Source organism: Lepidochelys kempii, chromosome 27 (genome assembly GCF_965140265.1).
Source record: "Lepidochelys kempii isolate rLepKem1 chromosome 27, rLepKem1.hap2, whole genome shotgun sequence".
NCBI lineage: Eukaryota > Metazoa > Chordata > Testudines > Cheloniidae > Lepidochelys > Lepidochelys kempii.
The window spans coordinates 5,168,382-5,187,778 of NC_133282.1; the positions used below are offsets into that span (position 1 = coordinate 5,168,382).

At 57.9% G+C, this 19,397-nt stretch overlaps 1 protein-coding gene across 1 annotated transcript in view; it reads left to right on the forward strand.

Annotated features, from left to right (window-relative positions):
* The first annotated feature begins 1,895 nt into the window (after positions 1-1,895).
* PLCD3 (phospholipase C delta 3) overlaps positions 1,896-19,397 on the forward strand; it is a 57,332-nt gene continuing 39,830 nt past the window's right edge. The window contains exon 1 of the mRNA XM_073326242.1: positions 1,896-2,171. Coding sequence (XP_073182343.1) covers positions 2,078-2,171 — 94 coding nt within the window. The 5' untranslated portion in view covers positions 1,896-2,077. The remainder of the gene's footprint in view (positions 2,172-19,397) is intronic.

Sequence of the window (19,397 nt, forward strand, 5' to 3'; positions counted from 1 at the left end):
TTGGGGTATGGCAGGGGGTGCGGGCTCTAGGAGGCAGTTTGGGTGCAGGAGGGGGCTCAGAGCAGGGGGTTGGGGCACGGGAGGGGGCTTGGGGTGCTAGATCCGGGGGATGCTCACCTCGGGTGGCTCCCCGCAAGGAGTGACCTGTCCATACTGCTCCTAGGCGGAGGCATGGCAGGTGGCTCTGCATGCTGGCCCCGCCCCACCCTGTCCCGCCCCGCCCTGAGTACTAGCTCCGCAGCTTCCATTGGCTGGGAACTCTATTAAAGGTCTAATAAAGAATTCCCCCGTGTTGGCTGCAACACTTTCTGAGTTAGGAAATTGTCATCTTTAATGTTTAGAAATGCCAAGGATATTTTAATGCTGGCAGCATGAGATCTCCGGCATGCGTCACTCAGATTGACCTCCTCCAGGATCATGCTGCTTTTTCCCCTGCACATTATAGATAGCTGCGTAAGGAGCCGGTCACTCAGTTCCCCAGTCTGATTTGGTGGTCTGGAGCAGACACCAACTAATACATCATCTCGTGCTTTATCTGTTAGGACATTGATCCATAAGCGTTCGTGATCACATTCTTCCAAGTTATCAGTGACTGGGAGACAGGTAATGCCTGCTGGATTTTTGCCTGCTGGATCCTTCCTCCCCTTTTGCCTGTTGCCTTCCTCAGTCCTTGAAACTGGCTACACCAGGAGGCAGGGAAGGCGAGTCTGAGCCAGGCTGCCCAGAGGACACTGTGCCGGTTGAGGCCCCCAGAGCTGGGCTGCCTGGAGAACACAGAAAAAAAAACCCTAGTCATTGCTAGGAACAATTCCTGCTGTGTAGTGCGTCACTGAGCGCTTTCAGATCCCAGGCCCTGTGGTGGGTGTATGTCCAGGGCACATCTCCACTGCAAAACCCCCAGTGCAGTGAGTCTCAGAGCCCAGATCAACTGACTTGGGCTCACAGGGCTAAAGATAGCCGCGTAGACATTCCTGCTTGGGCTGGAGCCGGGGCTCTGACACCTGATGTGGGGGGTGGGTCTCAGAGCCTGGCTCCAGCCCCAGGGGGAATCCTCGGCTGTTTTAGCCTGCCAGCCTGTGCTTGCCCTGGGGCTGGTTTTCATATGGGTCTGGGTTCCCTGGAGAGTAACATCCCCTGAAGCAGACTGGCAGGGGAGGGCACTGGTGCTGACACTGGTAGGACAGGACTGGCTGGAGGGGCCGGCGATCCGGGTGGTTGCCCTGAACGCCAACTTCTGGGTTGTGGTTTTGTTTTGTGGTGTTGTTTTTGCTCAGCTGTTTGGTGGGCACCCAAAACGTCCCCTGCCCTGGGCAAGAAAACTCCTCGGCCCGCCCTGGGAGGGGTGGGAGATGCCCCCAGGCCCATCCTGTTGCTGAGCATTCCCTGGGAGGCGAGAGGCCTGGGCTCCGCTGCCAGAGGTCCCAGAGGCAGGTGACTGGCCAGTGATCCCTGGGCCCGTCACACTGATGGGCCAGGCCTAGAATGTGGCTGCTAGGGCCAGGTGCTGACCAGACTGGGCAGGGTCACCTCAGTGCCTCAGTCATGCTGGACCACGCCCGTCTCCTGTCCTCAGGCACTGCCCGTCTCCTGCCACTCTAGCCCCTCTCCTGCCCTGGGCAGTGCCCGTCTCCTGCCACTCTAGCTCCTCTCCTGCCCTGGGCAGTGCCCGTCTCCTGCCACTGTGGGCTTACAGAGCCCCTCTCGTGCCCTGGGCAGTGCCCGTCTCCTGCCACTGTGGGCTTACAGAGCCCCTCTCCTGCCCTGGGCAGTGCCCGTCTCCTGCCGCTCCGGGCTCCCAGAGCCCGTCTGGGAGGCGTTGCCCCACGGGTGCTGGGCTGTGCCCCCTTGCTGCCCGCTGGTGCCGGGGCCCGGGGCAGCGCGCAGCCCGTGGGCGGAGCTCTCCAGCCCCACGCGGTTCATAATCGCTCTCCGTGCCCTGAAATGTGACTCCTTCCCCGAGCCGGCTGGGACGGGCCGGCTCCGTCACGGCTGCGGCTGGGCTGGCTCCGGCGGCTCGCTCCTCGCAGGGAGCCCGCGGCGGGCGGAGGGGCCCCGGGCGCGGCCTCGCCCGGACACCATGATCTGCGGCTGGAGGAAGAAATCCCGCCCGGAGCGGGCCCCGCAGCACGGCGACGGCACCAGGCGCCCGGACAGAGCCTTGAAGAATATGGGTCAGTGCCGGGGACCCCCGCGCCGCCCGCCCCCAGCGCCCCCGGGCCCGATCCTGGGCCCCAGCCCCGCCTCTCCAGGGGGCGACACCCCGCCGCCCGGCTGCCCCCGGACCCCGGCCGAGGCGCCGCCGGGGTGGGAGGGCGTCTCGGATGCAGCTCGGGCCAGGCTCGCGCCGAGGGATCCGGGTCGGAACTTCCCCGAAGCGCGGGAGTGTTCGGCCCGGGGCCCGAAGCTGCGAGGATGGGCGCTGGCCCTGGGGCTCGGCTCGGGGATGCTGCTCACGCTGCGCCCCCGAGCCGAGCCGGGCCCGACTCCTGCCCCAGCCGGGCGGCTCACAGCGCCGGGGCCCCGGGCGCTCGGAGCGGGGCAGGAGTTCGCTACCGGGCCCGTCTCCCCCCTGCCCAGCGCCCGGCCCGACTGATGCCAGGAGCCTTCCCCGGGCCAAGGCACTGACCTGGGGGTGGGGTAGGGGGGAGCCCCCCAGGGTCCTGGGCCAAGGTGCAGGGGGCAGGGCTGCCCCCCAGGGTAGGAGCGCGCACCGCGAGGGGTTAATAGCTGCCTGTGGGCCGGGGACTTGGCTTTATTGTAATCCCCATTCCCGTGTCTGTGGAACATCCTCCCCCCCCCATGTCCCCCCCAGCATCACCCTGGAGCTGATTCCCCCCCTCCCCCCCGAACGGGACGAAACAGACCCTGCTCCCAGCTGGATTCATGGGCTGGGGGGGGCGCAAGCTGCAGAGGGGGCAGTGGGGGCTGAGGGCGCTTCGGGTGGGCAAGGGCTGCCCCAGGATGGGGGCTCTGGCATGGTTGGACCTGGGCTCTGTGTTGTGAATCTCTGTTGGCCCCAGCCGGCGCTCGCTGTGGCTGGGACCCCAGCCCCTGTAGTGGGGGCCTGCTGTGCCTGGCAGAGTCATGCCAGGTCTGCACTCCCAGCTGGGCAGGCCTCCTTTCCACAGAGCTGCCCCTCTTCGCTTCCAACCCCCACTTTAACTCCCCACTGAGGACCTGACTGTGGGGATCTGTCTGGGCTGTGGCCAGGGACTCCCTTCCTCCAGGGCAAAGGACCTGCTGGAGTCTCCCCTTGCCATCCGTGGGTGCTGCTGATTCCCACTCAATCCACTTGATGGCAGGCCCCATGTCCAGCCGTGCCCCAGGTCTTGGGTACGTGGCCACTGTTTGTTGGGGATGCCCCGGGAACATGAGGGAGCAAAGAGGCTGCAGCAAGTAAGGGGTTAATGCCCATTTTGTTGCAGTAAATTCGGCGTGCAATAAAATCCACAGTTGTTCGCGATCCAAAAGCCAAGGGTCCTGGGGACTGGCTGGCCTGGGGTGTATGTGTGTGTGTGTGCACGCGCGTGTGTGTGCAAGACGAGGCCTTGAGGCTGCTTTCACAACTAACCCAGTACCGTAGTGACCACTGCTCGGTGGCCTGTGTGCAATGAGTCTGGTGGGTCTCAGTCCCGTTCTGGGAGTGAAGGAGCCCCTTGCCAGCAGCCACGGCCGAGGCGTCAAGGCCTGCGTGGGTCCTACAGCCTCTGTGCTGGATTTCCAGGTGTTTCAGCAGCCCCACACGGGTCTGATTTTCACAGCTCAGTACCCATAGTGCCCCCAGCATCTGGCATCTATCTGTTACCCCTGACAGGGCGTGAGTGTGGCATTCCCCAGGGCGGGCAGGCTGGGGCACCTGGCCCTTCTCACCAGTGCTAAATGAATAATTAAACCCCGAAGCCTCAGTGAGGAATTTCTGCTAGGGGTGAATTCTTTTAAACTCAAGATTTGACCTTGGGAACAGGAGCTTCGAATGCAAGTGAGATGGCCAGAGACCTCGTGCGCAAGCCCTGGAGCAAAGAGGCATGTCATAGATTCAGAGAGCTTAAGGCCAGAAGGGATGATTAGATCACCCAGTCTGACCTCCTGTAGGGCACAGGCCAGAGAGTTTCCCCCAGTCACTCTTCCTGCACTGAGTCCAATGGTTGATTAAAACCTCTCTTCCCGGCAGGCCCCCAGTCTGCAGCTGATCTCAGGAACTGCATTATTATTATGTATTATTTGTAACCACAGGACTCCAGACGGGGGCCCAGAGAGGCCATAGACCTACGTGCTGTACACATGAGGCCCAGCCCCAAAGAGCTGACAGTCCAGTATCATCCCACCCCTCTAAAGCCCCCATCCCCTGTGGATAGCAAGTGCTTTAGTGATGTGAACTGGTCCCAGTGTCCGCAGCTCTTTGTCCGGGGGGGTCACTGTATAGCTTTACCTCAGTCCTGGGCTCTGTTCCTGTGCTGACACCTTGGGAAGGTTGCTTCCTCACCCTGGGACTCCGTTTCCTCCTCTGAAAAGTGGGGACAGTGATTCTTTCCCTTGATTGGTTGCAGTGTGGGGAGAAGCCTAAGAGCTAAGTAGTAGCATTTATTACACTCAGCCGTCCAGCTCCTGGGTTCTGGTTCAACCAAGTGTGACCCCGGGCAAGTCACTAACCTCTCTGTGCCTCAGTTTACCCAGCTGTAAGCCGTAATCTGAGGATCTCAAAGCATTTCACAAGCATGAGTGAGTTAAACATCACAATCCCCTTGAGAGGCAGGAGAGTACTATTATTCCCATTTTGCAGGTGGGGAAAGTGAGGCACAGAGAGGGGAAATGACTTGCCTAATGAGCCAGTGGCAGAGCCAGAACTAAAACCCACGTCTCCTGACTCCCAGTCCTGTGCATCAGCCATAAGACTCCTGTAGGTGGAGGGCAAGGGCTTGTCTACGTGGGGCGTTAATTTCACTAACTTTAGATAGTGCACGCTCAAATAACCTGCGTAAACACAATGCTGTTTTCAGAGTCTGCGCTGGCTGGATAATCTGTACTCTGTAATCTGGTTTGCAAGTGTATTAAAGCTCTTTGAGATAGTGAAATGAGCATGTGCCAAGATAAGGTTCTCCCAGGCCAGCATTGCGTTCACCGAGATGGAACTGCAGCTGACTCAAGTGCAGCAGTGAAGGGGTTAAGGTCTTAGTTGCCATGGGGGAAATGTTGGGCAACATTAAGCTTTCCTCCAGGGAAAAGCACAAGGGCTGACCAAGGTCTGGCACTGCAGGGGAGTGTGTAAGCCAGGCAGGCAGGACCAGAGCACACAAGGCTATCTCAGCTGCTGACCTGGCCCAGAAGAGGGCTCACACTTCAGGCTCCCAAGTGGAGGGATTCCAGCCTGTCAGTCAAGGCCCCCAGACTTTGCGCTGAGCCCTGCCCCTTTGCTCCGCATTTCACTCCTGCTTTGGAGACACCCTGCTCAGCGTGCTGGCTCCTGCGGATCCCTGACTCTCCCCATGCATCATATGGGGAGCCTGGGCACCCAGCTCATGGCTGGGGACTCCACGAGGCAGAGCACCTCTGGTGGGTGGTACAGCACTGCAGCTCCCAGGTACCTTGGTGGGTCTGGCCCTCAGATCGAGAGAGCTCAGGTGCCCTTTTCATTTGATGAGACTCCCGGAAGCCTTCTGGCCCAGACACCTGTAAGCGACGCATCCCTGGGCTAGCTTCCTTTCTGGCTGAGTGCCTCTGAGGCCATCAGAGAGCGATTTGTCCTGCTACAGTGTGCTCAGCTCACGTGTGCTCAGCTGGGGGCCTGACCTGGATTGTTGTGGACCCTGGCTTTGGATCCGGAGCTATTTGTGCCAGGCTGGAGCGGTTCATGGGGGACAAGGGGGTCCCAGGACTGTGCTAGTGACCAGTTTGTGGAACCGCGAGTGAGTGAGCCCAGGGGCTCTGTGCTGTAGCCCAGACGTGGTTACCCCAGGCCAGGGAAAGGGTTATCCCTTGGTGGGGAGGCAGCATCTGATGGAGTCAGGGCACTGTCTGATTTTGGAAGCCGTCAGGTCACATGAAACCGGAGCTTCTGCCCAGCCCCAGCAAGGAGCGTTCAGTTCATTTTCCCGTGGTGTGCACACCTCACCTGACAGCAGGAATGGAGCGAGGGGCAGGGGAGGGCCAGAAAGAATCCCCCCGTGGCTCATCTGAATGAGTTGCTGTGTGCCCCCTGGATCTGTACAGCAAAAGGGACTTAACCCCCTGCCCCACACAGGGGCCTGGGCTGAATAAATCTGTCTTTGGATGTGCAGGGTTTGCCCAGATTTCTTCCATCATCCTCTGCTTTCCCCCAGCCCAGCAGTGGGGCAGGGGCTCCACAAGGGCTGCCCCGGGCGGGCTTGGAGGGATGGGAGGCAGAAATGCTCTTACACGTGTGTGAGAGAGAATTTCGCTCCCGTGACTGGTGCTGGGTTGATACTTCCAGGGGCAAATCCTCTAGCCACAGAGCAGGCACAGCCAGGGTGAGTGCCCCCGCCCCATCTGGAGCTGGGGGGAGGGGGGGTTGGGGGGAGGGGCGGAGACAGGGCAGAGTCTGCTCAGGCTGCCCCCAGAACAGTCTCCTGGCTGGGGATTTACAAGGCAGCCACCTAACCACTTGGCATAAAGCTGGAACTCAGCAAATTGCTTCCGTTTTCTCTCCTCCCTGCCTGCCTGTGGCCCAGCCCAGAGAGCTCAGGCAGGAACCAGTTTGCCGTTGTCACTGTTGCCCTCCAAGCTGAGGTTTCATGGAGAAAAGCTCAGCTTGGCCTCTGGAAAAGCAGGCGGGGGGGGGGGTCCGCGGCTGAGGCCCTCGGTCACGCCCAGGGGCCCTTCCCAGGTTGCTGTTGGGAGGAGGATGCTGGACGGGTCTGAGCTGCACAGGGAGGGGGAGGAATGTGAAAGGCTGAGGTCCCTGCACTGGAGGATTGCGGAGGCGGAGGGGAGAGTGACAGTGCAGATCTGGGACACTAACAGTGAGTGGAGGGAGCCCCAGTTCGTTAGCTCACAGGGCCTGCCTGGCCATTGCCCTGCACCTCCTGCAGTCATTCACACCAGTGCAGAGGGTGCAAATTGCTCCCTTTCCTGCTTAGCAGCGTTTCACACTTACTTTGCACTGGTGTAAATGGTGACACATGGTGCCGGGCAGTGGAGAACCTGGCTCCAAATCTGTGTAACCTTCTAGACTGTCTGGCCTGCAACCGACTGGGCCGAGTGCTCTGCTGTCAAGCAGGAGACTTCTCTGTAATTCCCGTGGCTTGTGTGTGGCTGTGCCGGGGGCAGGTATGATTTAGGCACCCACAGGGAGCGGAGATGGAGCAGGAAGGGGCCATTGCAACTGTGTCGGCTTCTGGCCACTGGCTGGATTCTGATGCTTTAACTGGTGTCAATCCGGAGTCACTGCACTGACTCCAGACTTACTCCGATGTCACTGAGGGTATGTCTACGCTAGGAAATTAGGTCGATTTTATAGAAGTCGATTTTTAGAAATCGATTTTATACAGTCGATTATGTATGTCCCCACTAAGCGCATTAAGTGGGCGGAGTGTGTCCTCAATACCATGGCTAGCATCGACTTACGGAGCGGTGCACTGTGGGTAGCTAGCCCATAGTTCCCGCAGTCTCCGCTGCCCATTGGAATTCTGGGTTAAGCTCCCAATGCCTGATGGGGCAAAAACATTGTCGCGGGTGGTTTTGGGTACTTGTCGTCAGTCACCCCTCCGTCCCTCCCTCCCTGAAAGCAACGGCAGACAATCATTTCGTGCCTTTTTTCCTGGGTTACCCATGCAGACGCCATAGCACGGCAAGCAAGGAGCCCGCTCAGCTCACCGCTTCTGTTGTGAGCATTGTAAACACCTTGTGCATTTTCCTGGAGTATGTGCAGAACCGAGCTAAGATGCCAGCACAAGGACAATTGTGAGGAGGACATGGACACAGATGTTCCTGAAAGCACGGGCTGTGGCAGTTGGGATATCATGGTGGCAGTGGGGCTGGTTGATACAGTGGAACACTGATTCTGGGCCCGGCAAACAAGCACAGACTGGTGGGACTGCATAGTGTTGCAGGTATGGGATGATTCACAGTGGCTGCGAAACTTTCGCATGCATAAGGCCACTCTCCTTGAACTTTGTGAGTTGCTTTCCCCTGCCCTGAAGTGCAAGAATACCAAGATGAGAGCTGCCCTGACAGTTGAGAAGCGAGTGGCGATAGTCCTGTGGAAGCTTGCAATGCCTGACTGCTACCGGTTAGTCAGGAATCAATTTGGAATGGGCAAGTCAACTGTGAAAGCTGCTATGATCCAAGTAGCCAACGCAATCACTGACGTTCTGCTATCAAGGGTAATGACTCTGGGAAATGTACAGGTCATACTGGATGGCTTTGCTACAATGGGGTTCCCTAACTGTGGTGGGGCGATAGACAGAACACATATCCCTATCTTGCCAACCAGCACGTAAACCCCAAGGGGTACTTCTCAATGGTGCTGCAAGCACTGGTGGATCACAAGGGAAGTTTTACCGACATCAACGTGGGATGCCCAGGAAAGGTGCATGATGCTCACATCTTTAGGAACTCCGGGTTGTTCAAGCGGTTGCAAGAAGGGACTTACTTCCCAGACCAGAAAATTACCGTTGGGGATGTTGAAATGCCAGTAGTTATCCTTGGGGACCCAGCCTACCCCTTGCTCCCATGGCTCATGAAGCCGTACACAGGAAGCCTGAACAGTAGTCAGGAGCTGTTCAACTCTAGGCTGAGCAAGTGCAGAATGGTGGTAGAATGTGCCTTTGGACTTTTAAAAGCACGCTGGCGCTGTTTACTGACTAGGTTAGACCTTAGCGCAACCAACATTCCCATTGTTATTGCTGCTTGCTGTGTGCTCCATAATATCTGTGAGAGTAAGGGGGAGAAGTTTATGGCGGGGTGGGAGGTTGAGGCAAATTGTCTGGTGGCCGATTTTGAGCAGCCAGACACCAGGGCAATTAGAAGAGCACAGTGAGGTGCGCTGCGCATCAGAGAGGCTTTGAAAACCAGTTTCATGACTGGTCAGGCCACGGTGTGACAGTTGTGTGTGTTTCTCCTTGCTGCAAACCTGCCCCCTTTGTTGATTTTAATTCCCTGTAAGCCAGCCACCCTCCCTGCTTCAATCACAGCTGGCAAAGGAAATAAAGTAACTATTAAAAAGAACAGGAGGACTTGTGGCACCTTAGAGACTAACAAATTTATTTGAGCATAAGCTTTCGTGAGCTACAGCTACAGCTCACTTCATCGGACGCATTCCACTCTAAGGTGCCACAAGTACTCCTTTTCTTTCTGCGGATACAGACTGACAAGGCTGCTATCTGAAAAAAGTAACTATTGTTTTAAAACCATGCATTCTTTCTTTATTAATTAAAAAAAAAGTGAGATAACTGACAGGGTAGCCTGGGTGGGGTGGGGTGCGGGAGGAGGGAAGGACAAGGCCACATTGCTTATTGTAGCCACACTACAAATCAAAACTGTTTGAATGACAGCCTTCTGTTGTTTGGGCCATCCTCTGGAATGGGGTGGCTGCATGCCCGGAGCCTCCCCACCCCGCGTTCTTGGGCGTCTGGGTGAGGAGGATATGGAACTTGGGGAAGAGGGCAGGCGGTTATACAGTGGATGCAGCTGGAGGTCTGTGCTCTTGTTCGCTTTCCTGCAGCTCCAACAGATGCTTCATCATGTCTGTTTACTCCCCCATTAGCCTCAGCATCGCCTCCTGCCTCTTCGCGCCCACTTAATGCTTTTTTTGGCCTCTGCCACTGAATGCCTCCATGCATTAAGCTATCAGTGCGGGAGGACTGTATGAGCTCAGAAAACATGTCATCACGAGTGTGTTTTTTTCGCCTTCTAATATGTGATAACCTCAGGGATGGAGATGATTGCGGGAGCATAGAAACATTTGCAGTGATTCCAGACTACTTACTACTGGCTTGGAGTGGTAAAGTGCCTTACCGTGGAGGACGAAATAAGGCAGCCCTCCCCAGAAACCTTCTGCAAAGGCTTTCAGAGTACCTCCAGGAGAGCTTCATGGAGATGTCCCTGGAGGATTCCCGCTCCATCCCCAGACACGTTAACCGACTTTTCCAGTAGCTGTACTGGCCCCGAATGCATCCCAATTCTTCAGGGCAAATCAAACATTAAACACTGTTGCTTCTAAACCCTGTACTGTAGTTACAAATGTGCACTCACCAGAGCTGCCTTCTCCGGCTTCAGGGTCTGGGATCCCGCCTTCGGAGGGTATTGGCTCCAAGGTGATGAAAAGGTCCTGTCTGCCAGGGAGAACTGATTCACCGCTTGCCTGCTGGGCATTCTCCTCCTCCTCCTCTTCCTCATCCACAAAATCCTTCTCCCTGTTGCGTGAGACTCCCCCTTGCAGGTGTCCATGGACAGTGGTGGGGTAGTGGTAGGGTCCCCCCCTAGAAGGCCATGCAGCTGATCATAGAAGTGGCATGTATGGGGCTCTGACCCGGAGTGGCCGTTTGCCTCCTTTGTCTTTTGGCAGGCTTGCGGGAGCTCCTTGACTTTCACGTGGCACTGCTGTGTGTCCCTGGTGTAGCCTCTCTCCACCATGCCCTCTGCGATTTGGGCATATATATCAGCATTTCTTCTTTCTGATTGCAGTTCAGCCTGCACAGATTCGTCTCCCCATACAGCAGTCAGATCCAGTGTCTCCCTTTCGGTCCATGCTGGAGCTTGTTTGCGATTCTGGGGGGACTGCAGGGTTGCTGCGCTGACCAAATAGGAAATGAAATTCAAAATTTCCCGGGGCTTTTCCCAAGGGCGGCTTGACCAATTTTGCCACCCCAAGCAGTCGCTGCCGAATTGCTGCCGCGGGACATGGCCGCGCCCCCGCTCACACTGCCGCCCAAGCACCTGCTTGGAAAGCTGGTGCCTGCGGCCAGCCCTGGCTTTTCCTGCGTACCTGGCTGGTGCATCGGAGTTGAGAATGCTGTCCAGAGCGGTCACCCTGGAGCACTCTGGGATAGCTCCCGGAGGCCAATACCGCCGAATTGCGTCTGCACGACCCCAAATTCGACCCAGCAGGGTCAATGGTAGCGCTACTCCCCTCGCCAGGGAGGAGTTCAGCAGTCGATGTTAAGAGCCCTTTAGGTCGACGGAACAGGGTTGGTTGTGTAGACGCATTCATTATAAAATCGACCTCACGCGGCTAAACTCGACCTAACCCCGTAGTGTAGACCAGGGCTGAGATCTGATTCTACCTGCAGTTAAATGTCCTGAGCTGCCACCCTATGATAGGCCAGGGCCGGTGTAAGCGAGTGAGGCAGGCACCCAAGCGCACGTGGTGGCCAGGGCTCAGAGGGGCCGTGTGGGGAGAGGGCTGCGTGGCAGGCAGCAGGCACGGCTGAGTGGGTGCTGCAGGGCCGGTAAGGGGCCAGTCGTTGGGGTCTGAGCTCCCCTCTTGCCCTGGCAGCACTGCGTGTCTGCTGCACCTTGAGCTGCTGGCCAGGCTGCTCCGGGACTCAGAGTCCCATCAGCTCTGCCTGCGTGCGGACGAGCTCGTCAAACCGGGGCTCAGCAGGCAGGGCTGCAGCGTGTCAGCACGTGGGGCCAGACCTGCCAACAGGCTGTCCGCAGCAGCGCCCTGCCCTGCCCAGGGAGCCCCTGGAGCCAAACCGCCTCCCCCTTCCCAGGGAGGGCTCCCCGGCCTGCTGCGTGGGCCAGGCTCGCTGGGACGCATCAGGGAGATCCCAGGCACTCAGCGGAACAGGATTTTGTCTGAGGTCCTGGATACAGGGTCCCCCTTCTGCCCATCCCCCATTTCCCTTGGAACCTGGGATACTGGTACTAGCCAAGGGGCAGTCGTACAGGATGGCCGGTGTGTCTGCGTCCCTGCACGGTGAGTGTCTGCCGGCGCGGGCTGGGTACCGGCTCTCCTTGGGGAGAGGGGCTGGTTGGGCCTTTGTGTACCCTCCGAGCCAGCCACAGTCTGGATTGAGAACACTGCTGGAAGTGCCAATCCTGTATCAGCATCACCCGAAGCCATGCCAGGAGTAGGGCTTGGGGTGGGGTGGGGGTCATCCTCTCAGGGGCTAAGCGGGGTCAGGCCAGTACTTATGGTGCTGCAGGGTGTGGCGGGGTGAGTGCATGGCTGGCATTGCCCTAGCTGGCACCATGCCCCCAATCTGTGCTGCATGGCTGGGAGAGCGCTTTGTCAAATGGGACCGGTGCGTGCAGGGGACTTGTGGCTGCCAGCTGGCTGGCATTCCCGTATGTACCCAGTTGTATCTAAGGGGTCAAGGGACGTCTTTTCTTTTCAAAATTAAATAAACAGTGATCCTCTAGATCAACAACCTCAGGTGACAGGTATCAGAGCAGCAGCCGTGTTAGTCTGTATTCGCAAAAAGAAAAGGAGTACTTGTGGCACCTTAGAGACTAACCAATTTATTTGAGCATGAGCTTTCGTGAGCTATAGCTCTGTAGCTTAACCTCAGATGGAGGCAGGTGGGTCAGACCAGAGCGTGTCACTGTGAATGGGGAAGACTGTGGGTCACTGGTTCTCCAATGCCAAGATGTACTTCTGGCTCCCACCCCTGCCAGGGCTGAGAACTGGAGCGGGTTGGGAGACTTTCTAGGATACGTTTATTTGTCGGAAAATGAAACCAAACCTTTTTGCAGAAAGGAAAGAGCGAGTGAGAGCCAGAGCATGGCCTGTAACAGCCGCTTGCCTGGTGGTCAGGCCCTCCCCTACGATGGGGGAGACCGAGTGCGAGTCCTTGCCTTGAACCAGGCGGAGCAGAGCGCTGAGGCGTGGCTATGCCGGGGTGGGCTCGCTCTGCTTTCTGCAAGGTCTCGATTTCAGTCCAATGCAGAATGAAAACAAACGTTGGAACCGCAACGGTTTTTGTGAGCTGGAATTCTTGTGCCTCGCCCAGCCCTCGGAGACCCTCTCACCAAAGTCTGTAAGCGGGGAGGGCGCTGAAAGGCTCTGCAGCACCCCTCTCACAGGATTAGACCCCCCTGCTGCATGCTTGTTCCCCAGAGAAGCCAAAGGCAGCCCTGGCTTGCACTCGGGGTGACCTCTGTGAGGTGTATCTGGGAACAGCAGCAGGGGGTGCGTGGCAGGCCAGCCTTCGGCTCAGGCCCTGGGAATTCATTTGGCAAGAGAAATATCATTGTTCTGGGCAGGATGCAGTCAGCACCCAGCCACCATTGTTCTGAAGGCTGCATGTGCTCTGCACATTAGCGCCCAGGCAGCTCGCAGGGGGGTGCTTTGCCCTGGAGCCTGGACTTGTGCTAATGCTCTCACGCGCGTGTGTAAGTGAGTATGCCTGGCTTATATACGTGCGTCTGTGAGTCCGTGTATGGACATGTATGTGCGTGTCCATCAAAGGTGCTGCACCTAGGGGTGCTGGGGGCTGCTGCAGCCCCTGGCCTGAGGCGGTTTCCGTCTCATGCAGGGTTTACAGTTTGGTTCAGTGGCTCTCAGCGCCCCCCACTCTACACCTTGCCCCAGCCCCCGGTGTCCGCGTGTGTGGCCTGCGGCACTGGCTGGGGCTCCGTCTGGTGACAGCTGTGAGCAGTCTCGGGTGGGAGGGCTGAAGCCGGCGCCAGGGCGGGAGCAGCCTGCTGCGTGCTGGAGGAGTGAGGGGCAAACGCGGAGGACGCTTTGGGCTGAAGTTTGTGGTGAGTGCCCGGGGGCTGTGCCAGGGGAGGGTCCAGCCCAGCGCACTATCCCCGGCGTGGAAGCTCAGACACACCTGCCCCTGCTGAGCAGAGCAGTGCAGCGGGGAGGGAGGAATTCCTCCCCTTGGGAGGGATGGGGAGGAATGTCACAGCTCTGGGGTTAATCGCAGTCCTTCCTAACCCGCCTGGCATGGAGCACCTGGCAGGACAGGTGCTGCCCTGGCATATGAGGGAGTTTGCTTCTGTGTCTGCCAACGCCTCTGTGCACTGGGCTCATTCGGCTCGAACAGTCGAAACAAGGGCAGCCCAAACCAATCCCCATGCAGCATTGCCCTGACAGGACCCTCTACCAGCTCCAAGCGCCCTTCCTCAGCCGCTCGACCACTCTGAGGGGCACCAGCCCTGTGGGGTGTTTGGCTCAGTGTCCCTGGGGGCACCAGAGGGGCAGGGGAGCTGTGCACAGGAGAGGGATGCACTAGCTGGAACGCGTTGCCTCTCTGTAGCGCTTCTCGTCCGTTTTACACATGTCCCTGCGTTCAGCTCCCAGCCCCCAGGGGATGCAGGGAGCGGGACCCCTGCTTCGGGATGCGGGCGACAGCCTGCCCCTGTCAGTGCCCGAGTCACCTAGTGAGTTACTGGTGGAGCCAGGACCAGAACCAGCCTACGGGCTCCCGCTCCTGTGCGAAGCAGCTGCCGCATCTCCCAGGGTGCCAGGTCGAGGGGCCTAAACACACCTGCTGCTGAGCTCTGCGTAGCTGGTCTGCAGTGATGGGACACTGGCCCATGCTGCCATGGGGTGCCCGCGGAGGAATGCAGAACACCAGTCAGGAAGGGGTTAATAGACATTCCCTCCAACAGGAGACACTGACAAAGCCCAGACCAGCCGGATGTGAGATCAGCCCCCAAATCCTTCCCAGCTGGGCGATGGGGAGGAGAACTCTTCACCTGGCTCCACGTCCTCCGTGGCGTGACGGGTCCTGAGAGCCAGGCCGGCTTAGGCACATACCAACAATGCCGATCGTGCCTAAGCTGAGCAGAGATCCTGGTGCCATGACCCCTCGGGGGCCCGGCCTCTCCAGAATGCCCGGGGCCAAAGATGTGATGTAACATGGGGCTAAAAATAGCCTCTTACGTAACTCGCATACGCCCAGGCAGGAGCCATGGGCACGTCCACGTCATATCACACCCAAAGAGCTAATTGAAATAGACACTCTACAGGATGCAGCAGGGTTAATTACAGCCTAACGAGGCCTATATATGAGATGATCCTAATGAGCGAGTTATGATAACAGAGCTGTCACTTCCGGTTGCGTGGAGGAGAATGTGCAGAGCGTCATGTTCACCCTGAGTCCAGGGCTGCAGGCGTGGCTGGGTGCAGGAGGGAATTCGGGGCTGGGTTGGAGCAGGGTGATGCGAACAGCCAGAGCTTTGGGCTCTCTGGCAAGGGCCAGTGGAGTCTAAGGAGCTCTGGGAAGATTTTTAGGTGCTGCAGGAAGTGACGCCCATAGGGTCCAGATTGACAGGTCCCTGCAGCCTTCTGATTGGCCCATGCTCATTATTTAACCCTGGAGGGTGGCCCAGGCTGTTGGCAGATTGCCAGCCTTCCACCCAAGCCCGATTTTGACTCTGAGCCTGATTCCACCCTGGGGACTACCTCTGATCTCTGGCTCCGACCCCCGCCTGACCCTGGCTCTTGCTGCTTGCTCTGATCCCTGCTTGCTGACTGTCCTGCCTCGTGGCCATCCCCGCCTTGTGGGCGCCAGCCCAGCTGTGACCGCTAGGCCTGACTGCCAAGGCCCCGTCCCTTACGTGTACATACTTACGAGGGGCACTGTCACAACCAGGGCAAGGGTGGGCAGGCCAGTGCCAGAGTCCAGGTGCCTAGGTCAGGGCTTAGAACTGGGGCTGGAGTCTAGGACCAATGCCAGGGGGCAGGAATGAAGCCGGGGCACAGGGGGCAAAGCCAGTGTCTGTGTCTAGCATCAGAGTCCATGTGCTGAAGCCCAAGCCAGCTGAGATGCATGTCCCTCACTGCGGCTGGCTGGGAGTGAGTCCTCGCTGCACGGACGCTGCCGGGAACTCCTCCTGGGCTTACCTCGGGCGCCGGGAGCAAGCAGGGCGTGGGGGAAGCTGTCAGGCCAGCCTTTGGATGTGCTCCGGCCTGTGGAGTTCCTCTCCGTGTGTCGAGGTAGCAAAGCAGGCAGCCCGACCATGGCTGCTGGGTGGCAGCACAACGGCATTAGCTGGTACAGAGCCGGGTTCGAGTCCTGCAGACCCTCATGGGCACGTCTGCTGAGATGGCTCTGGGGCAGGCTCACGAGGGTCCTGCCCTGTCGTAAGCAGCTGCTGGCTTTTGGTGTCTCCAGTTTGAGCTGCCCAGCATGGACCCAGAGGGATGGGTTCCTCAAACCGCTCAGCATGGGCCCCTGTGAGAACTGACCCTGACCTGGGGGCCGAGCACTTAGCGGCGTGGCCCTGAGCCCTTTCTGGTATGAGGCTCCGCCCCACAGACACTGAGTGAGAGCCAGGCCGTGCCCTGAGGTCTGTACAGTCTGAATAGACTAGACAGGCAGAAGGCAACAGGCCATGAGACTCGCCCAGGGGATTCCTGTGATTTATAATTGTTTTTACTTTCCTTGGTTAGACATTTTAAAGGAAGAAATCCATGTTCGCCTGCAGGCGTGGCACACCACGGCCCTCTGAGCCAGTTCGGCATCGTAGGCACCTCTCTGGCCCCATCACTCTCCTAGCATGTCACGGCTTTTAATATCTTTTCCCACAACGCCTGGGGGGCAGCACAGTGCTCTTATCCCTATTGTGCAGGAGGGACACTGAGGCATGGGAAGGCGAGGAGACTTGCCTAAGGTCACACAGGAAGCCTGTGGCAGAGTGGGGAATTGAAGTCTCGTTTCCAACATCCCTCCAAGTGCCCTAACCACTTGGCCATGTTTCTGCTCTGCAGCTAAGGCTTGCTATCTGTATACTGACCTGGCACTCATCAGCAGAGTGTCTGAGCCTCTCGGCTATTTGTGGGTTTAGTCTCACAACCCCTCTATGAGCTCGGGAAATCTTATCCCCATTGTACAGAAGAGGAACTAAGGCACAAGGTAGATTAAGTGACTCAGCCAGGGTGACACAGCACGTCAGTGGCTGAGCCAGAACCGGAGCCAGGTTTCCTGAGTCCCAGGACCATCCATTTCACATTAAAAGCAGTAACGGACCATACACAAAATGGAAATTGACTTTGTGGATTTCCATTGGCTCAGATCAGGGGAGTGCAGGGCAGGAGGGGTGGGGCAAACAAACATCTAAACCAGCAGAAAAAGTTGGTTTAATCTAAAAAAAGATTAATCTCTGATGTTAGGACCAGAGGCAAAGAAAGTGACTGTGGTGTCCTTACACTGAGGGTCCCTTAAAAATGCCTTGGGAATCTAGTTTCACAGAGAACAGAAAATGCAAGAATTAAGGGTCAGTAACTGACTTCGTTTTTGGAGAACAGCTGGAAAAGTCTTAGCGTGGCTGAGCCCAGGGCGTGCTTACGCCGCTGCTCCTGCCAGCGAGAGGGGCCCCGTGTGACCAAAGCCCCAGGCTCGGGGCAAAGACCGAACGGGCTTTGTGCATTTCAGTCGTAGCCCTGGTGGTACCTTCCGGTGCCCTGTGACCTCATGTGACTTCTGCAGTGGTTTCTCTGCTCCCATCTGCCTGGCTTCGTTCCCCTTCCCCACCTGGAATACAGAACAATTTATGGCCGGCAGACTGGCCAAACAATTTTTCTGCCGAATCTGAACTGCCATTCTCAGCAAGAGCAGCAGTTTGGACAGCAGGCCCAGTGACTCACCTCCATTTCCTGCATTACTCAGAGGCTTCCAGTGGTGCCTCCAGCCCACACGAGGCCCGGGCCCAGGGAAGAGAAGGAAAGACTGACCCGATGGGCTGGTTGTGGAGGATTCCATTTGGGATCTTTTTCCTGGGCAGCTCCCCGTGGCAGAGAGCATGAAAACGAGGAGTGAGTTTGTGGCTTGGGTTGCGATATGAGATCAGTAGCCACCCGTCTCCCTGCCTGAGCCACCCTGACCTCACACCATATTCTTACTGCAGTAACGCCCAGCATGGCCCCGCTGAGATCAGGGCCCCCTTGTGCCAGGCAGCACCCATGCACATCCAGAGAGACGGGCCCTGCTCCACTGACAACACTGACAGAGTGGGGGAGAGGGTGAAGTGACATGGCCGAGGTCACAGGGCAGGTCAGGGGCAAGGCTGGGAATGGAGCTGTGACGAAGTGGGCCTGTTCTTAATGTTTCCTCCGAATATTGTGGGGGTGCCTCAGTTTCCCCTAGGCAGTTCTTAAGTATCTAGGGGGTGGGGTAAGGGTGTATGATCATTGCAGAGCCCTAGAGGGCCGGTGTGTGCAGGAGTCTGGACACAGAGAATGGCCGACACCCTGTTTCCTGGCAACTGATGGCCTGGGCCCTTCCCCCCTGCGAGGTGAGAGCTAAAGGGTTGGAGAACAAAGGAATCAGGTGACCACCTGGCCCGGGAAAGGAACAAAGCCCAGAGGAGGAGGGGCTGGAGGGAGTGTCAGTTTGGGGCTGGCTGGGACATGGAGTGAAGGGCAGACGTGGTTGTCTGGCTCACTGCCCCCCAAGAATGGACCCAGCTGAGGGGTCCCGTTCTCTGCACCTGCAAGCTCTGTTTTAGACCATGTTCCTGTCGTCTAATAAACCTTCTGTTTTACTGGCTGGCTGAGAGTCACGTCTGACTGCGAAGTTGGGGTGCAGGACCCTCTGGCTTCCCCAGGAGCCCTGCCTGAGCGGACTCGCTGGGGGGAAGCACACGGTGGGGCAGAGGATGCTGAATGCTCCGAGGTCAGACCCAGGAAGGTGTGAGCTGTGTGTCCTGAAGACAGGCTGCTCACAGAAAGGCGACTACCCCAGAGTCCTGACTGGCTTCATGGGGAGCAGTTCCAGAGCATCGCCCGGGGACTCCGTGACAGGAGCCCAGGTGTTCCAACTTGCAGGCCAGCAGGCTGGCTGCTGGACTGCTTTGTGGCTGTGCGAGGCCTTTGAATAAGGAATCACTAGCTGAGAATTCTCTGCTTGGCCCTGCCAGGGCAGCACCTTGCCTACAATGTGCCGGGCCAAGGGGAATGGGCTGCCACCTCTGAGGAACAAAACCCAGGACCTCCAGGATGATCTGGAACCCATAAAACTGGACAGCTGGCAGCACGCACTGAGCACCCTTCTGGGTTTCCTGGGACAGCTCCCTCGAAAAAGGGGCGAGTCTGGGAGAACCTGGAGGGGAACCTGGCCTGTGTGTGAGCTAGTGGGTGACTGTGAGTCTGCATGTGCGCCGGTGTAAAACGGGAGGGGGAGACGATGTTAAAAGGAAAACAAGCAGATATTTTCTGCTGAACTAGCCCCTCCCCAGCTTGAGGGTCTGGCACTCCCTACGTGGGGTCCCAGGGAGTTTCTCCTTGCTTCCTTGACCCCTGTGAGCTCTGCAGATTGACAGGCCCCTTGAGATGGTGGCGCATTGGCCCCAGGCATATTGCAGCAACTTTTACCAACTGGGCACAGAGTGTCAACACTCCGCCAGCCCTCAGCCTGGGCACATGCCATCCATGTGACTGCCTGCCTACCGCTCCCTGATGGGCTGGAGAGAATGATCCCTAGCAGGGGCAGTCATGGAGCCAGTATGGTGTAGTGGATAGAGCACTGGCCTGGCACTCAGGA